Here is a 4,816-nt window from a genome sequence, read left to right on the forward strand (position 1 = left end):
AGGGCATGTGAAAGCTAATTTTATGTGTTAGCTAGGCTAGACTATGGCGACCAGTTGCTTGTAACTGGGAGTACTTTAATTGCTTATAGCAAACTTGTAAGTTCAGTTCAATTAATGTACCCATTTTACAGATGCACAAACTACCCAACTGTTTGTGATATTACTATTTTTTCCCATTTTGATTTTTCCCAATTACACTCATATTTTGACCTGTCAGGAGAAATGAAGACTTGAGCTGCCTTCAGGGTGTTCAATGTTGATTGAAACTTGATTCCTCCATAAGAAAGAACTACTTGAACAGCTCTAATCTGGCATAAGAAGACCAATTTAGGGTTTGAGACTGGGCTTTGTTCTTAAATTTTTCAACTATTCTCAAGAGGACTGGATTTGATGAGAAGTCAACCCTTTACAAACGTTTAGGAGTAAAGACACAATTAAGAAGTTTTCCTAGCCCTACAAACAAAAACAGTAACATGCAAACTCAACCTCAAACCTATCTCCGAGAGTATATAGCACTGAGAAAAACACTACAAAAATGAAAAAAACTTCAAAGTATTTATTAAAATTTAATTATTACTTAATAATTGGTGCATCATACATTAATGCTATCTTCAGGATCGTGGATGCCATATGATTTTACACCTTTAACAAAAATATACTTATCAAAATGTGGAGTCCCTCAAGGTCAAATATTTATATTTGAGTTATATTTAAAGATGCATTGACCAGACAACCCACATATTTGAATGAGCAGTTACTTCCATGGAAGATGAATATCATAAAGATAAAATAAATAAATATAAATAAAGAAGAAAAACCCTTGAAATTAATTAGCCTATAATACAAATGTTATCTGATTGTGAACATTTTATTTTAATTTAGAATCCAGAGACAGTGCTTTTTAGCTCTCCGGGACTACAGTGCAAATCAAGGGAATTTCTTGTACTGCTTTTGAATAAGATATAGTGATTTTGATTGCTGTTTCTTGTACTTTAATTATAATAATCTTTTAAAAGAGAAGAATACTTTTTATTCTATATCTTTCTCTCAAGGTTAGGGTACAGATACATTACTGTGTTCATGGATTTGTGATCTCAAAATGTCCTTTCTTCTCTAATATTCTTTGGTCCCATGCTTCTAAAATAGATGCATGAAGAAAAAAAATGAACGTCTCCAGCATTAGTAAAGATGTGTTACACTGAGAAATATTGCTCAATGAATTGTGCTGTATGGTCCTCATGCATGCATGCATACCATTTCTGAATTCTGAATTGTTCAAATCCAAACTCCGGACACTTGTATCTGTGTCTCTATATTTCTGTTGTTTATTCAACATCTTCTTTCCTTTAAAAAGGTGTCCCTTCTTCATGGAACCACGCAATCGTACGTGTGTCTCACAGTTCTTCCTCCTGAGGCTCTCAGATGATCCAGACCTGCAGCCCCTCCTCTTTGGACTCTTCCTGTCCACGTACCTGGTCACTGTGCTCGGGAATCTGCTCCTCATCCTGGCTGTCAGCTCTGATTCTCACCTCCACACCCCCATGTACTTCTTCCTGTCCCATCTGTCCTTGGCTGACATTGGTATAAGCACCACGACTGTTCCCAACATGCTAGTGAACCTCCAAACACAGAGCAGATCCATCCCTTATGCAGGATGCCTAGCTCAGGTGACTGTCTTTTCTCTTTTTGCCTGTTTGGAGAGTCTCCTTCTGACAGTGATGGCTTATGATCGACTGGTGGCCATTTGTCACCCTCTACACTACCTGGTCATCATGAACCCCCAACTCTGTGGCTTGTTGGTCCTGGTGTCATTCTCCATCAGCCTTTTGAACTCTCAGCTTCACTACTTGATGATGTCACAGCTTACCTTCTGTGCAGATGTGGAAATCCCTCATTTCTTTTGTGAGCTTTCTCAACTTCTCAACCTTGCCTGTTCTGACATCGCCACCAGTAACATATTAATCTATTTCATTGGTGCCACCTTGGCTGGAGTTCCACTCTTGGGGATCCTTTACTCTTATATTCGAATTGTATCCTCCATTCTGAGAGTCTCCTCATCAGATGGGAAGTACAAAGCCTTCTCCACCTGTGGTTCTCATCTGTCAGTTGTTTGCTTATTTTATGGAACTGGCCTTGGGGTATATCTCAGCTCCACTGTCTCATCTTCCCACAGGAAGAGTGCAGTGGTCTCGGTAATATACACTGTGGTCACCCCTATGCTGAACCCCTTCATCTACAGTCTAAGGAACAGGGACATCAAGAGTGCCCTATGGGGGATTATCATCAGAATGGCCTAATTTTAATACCTGTGTCAACATTTTTCTTTCTGGGAAAAAAATACTGGGAAAGGCAGTAAATTCAAATATGTGCAACAATAAATTCTGAATCTGCAGTCCCATAGTGATTTGTACCTATTTGGCACTCTGCTTTCTGTTTACACAAGTTTTCCTTTTGTTGTTGAAATTGATGTTTAGTCGCTCAGTCATGTCTGACTCTTTGTGACCCCATGGACTGGAGCCTGCCAGGTTCCTCTGTCCATGGGATTTCCCAGGCAAGAATGCTTCAGTGGGTTGCCATTTCCTTCTCTAGGGTTTCTTCCTGACCCAGGGATCAAACTGGCATCTCCTGCATTGGTAGGTGGATTCTTTACCACTGAGCCACCAGGGAAGCTCCATTTTCCCTCCTAGAATAGCTTTAATGGAAATAATAAAAGCTCCCCACACAAGTCATAGCTCATCTGGACTTTGTGAAGCACATCAGTATACCCTTCTCACTCTCTTTATACATTATCCAGGACCTCTGTTCATAGGGAGTTTTATTTCTAGCACTGCAAAATAATCATAGCTCTTGCTTTCTTCTTATTTATGGTTTCTATACTTTTCCTATGATTTTTTTGGCCTACACCTTGATTTGAGGATCTAGACTCTACCTCAAGGACCAAAATATTTAGTGCATTTTTGTTTAATAGTTTTGGCCTATTTTTGAGCAAATAGGATGACTAATTTCCTGTTCAAACTAGGGTATTTTGAAATTGAAATGAGATATGATTAATACTGAGTTGTCAACTGGGACGTTCCTAGGAAACCTGACATGTATGCTTCCCAAGGAGTAGATGGAAGAGTAGCTACCAAAGTCAATTACTAACTTTTCTGATAATTCTTCCAATTCCAACCACCATATCCCCAATCATATTATGTATCCAGACACAAAGAACAAAAATGGAAAGATTCCACTTGTAAAAGGTACCTAAGGTAGTCAGACTCATGCAGACAGAGATTAGAATGTTGGTTACCAGAGGCTTTGGGAGGAGGAATGGCGAGTTAGTGCTTAGTGCAGACAGAGTTTCAGATGGGGAAGATGAGAAGTTCTTCAGACGGATGGTGGTGATGGTTGTAAAACCATGTGATGTTTACTTGGAAATCATTAAGACAGTAAATTTTATGTTATTTTATGTTATTTTACCACAATAAAAAAAATCTACTGTCAGAATGAGGGACATATTTCTCCAATGTTGTCTCAGCTCTCTGCAATTAACTCCTAAAGCAATCTGCCTCAGCTACCGAGAGCCACCAGGTAGCCCATATCCAACAACTATATGATGTGGAGATGTAAGCATTTATCTCCACTGTCCCAACTCCAGCCAACTCTAAGGGATCATTCTAGCTCCAGAGCTCTCTGGTGGTTTTCAGAGACCTTTGAGGGGCTTCAACTTGGCTTGATTTTTTTTCACCCCCTGCCTTGCTGCAAAGAGTTTGGCAAGCCACAAAGCTTAAGGGAACACTCCTCATGAGATTGCCTTCACTTCAGACACCAGCTAAAAGTTCAAGGATTCCCGGTACCACCCTTACTTATACAAATCAGGGACTTCTTCACATTCAATAATTTTCTAGAATAGTCAAATTAAGGGGAATCCCTCGGGTTCAGTAATGTGTTAGAATGACTCACAAAACTCAGGAGAATTCTATACTTATGATATTAGTTTTATTATAGCAAAGGATACAAATTAGAACCAAAGGAAGATACACATAGGGTTGGACCTAGAAGTCCCATAGATGGAGGTTCTTGTTATCCGCTCTCTGCAGAGTCCAGACCCATTATCTCTTCCTGGCTAAAGGGTGTGATAATATATGAAAACAATATTGCTAACTAGGTAGCTGACTTGAGCTTCAGTGTCTAGAATTTTTATAGAGGCTTTATAACATAAACACAATTAGTTAAATTATTGCCCATATGGTTGAACTCAATTTCCAGCTTCCAAGTTGAGTTGGTGTCATTTTGCCCAAAGCTCTATTCATTCAATGGTTAGCATGGCTATACCCCATCTTCAGTGATCTCATCAGCATAAACTATCAGGTATTGTCCACATTACCCACTATGAATAACCAGGATGACTAACATCACTCCTATAACTAAGGAAATTTCCAGCATTTAATGATTACCTGCCAGGTGCTGGGGCAAAGGTGGTATCTCTCTGGGTGGGGCCAAATTCCATACTGCACTTCTGCCCTTGCATAAGTTTTGAAAAATTGAAGACATTTTGCAACACACACTTCCACCATTTCCCTTCCTCCCTGGACCACCAGACCTTACATATAGAGCTTTATAAACTCCTGAGGCAAGCACCAGTTCATTTATTTCTGTTGTTGTTTGGTCTCTTAGTCATGTTGGGCTCTTTTGTGATCCCATGGACTGTAGCCCAACAGGCTCTTCTGTTCATGGGATTTTCCAGGCAAGAATAATGGAGTGGGTTGCCATTGCCTTCTTCAGGGGATCTTTCTGACCCAGGGATCAAATTAGTGTCTCCTGCATCGCAGGC

At 39.8% G+C, this 4,816-nt stretch overlaps 1 protein-coding gene across 1 annotated transcript; it reads left to right on the top strand.

The window, feature by feature from the left end:
• The first annotated feature begins 1,367 nt into the window (after positions 1-1,367).
• LOC110123201 (olfactory receptor 7E178-like) lies at positions 1,368-2,297 on the top strand. Its single transcript, XM_020870954.2, has one exon. It carries the CDS (start codon positions 1,368-1,370, stop codon positions 2,295-2,297), a length of 930 nt encoding a protein of 309 aa, XP_020726613.2.
• Positions 2,298-4,816: the final 2,519 nt, after the last annotated feature.

This window comes from Odocoileus virginianus, chromosome 3, assembly GCF_023699985.2.
Source record: "Odocoileus virginianus isolate 20LAN1187 ecotype Illinois chromosome 3, Ovbor_1.2, whole genome shotgun sequence".
NCBI classification, from domain to species: domain Eukaryota; kingdom Metazoa; phylum Chordata; class Mammalia; order Artiodactyla; family Cervidae; genus Odocoileus; species Odocoileus virginianus.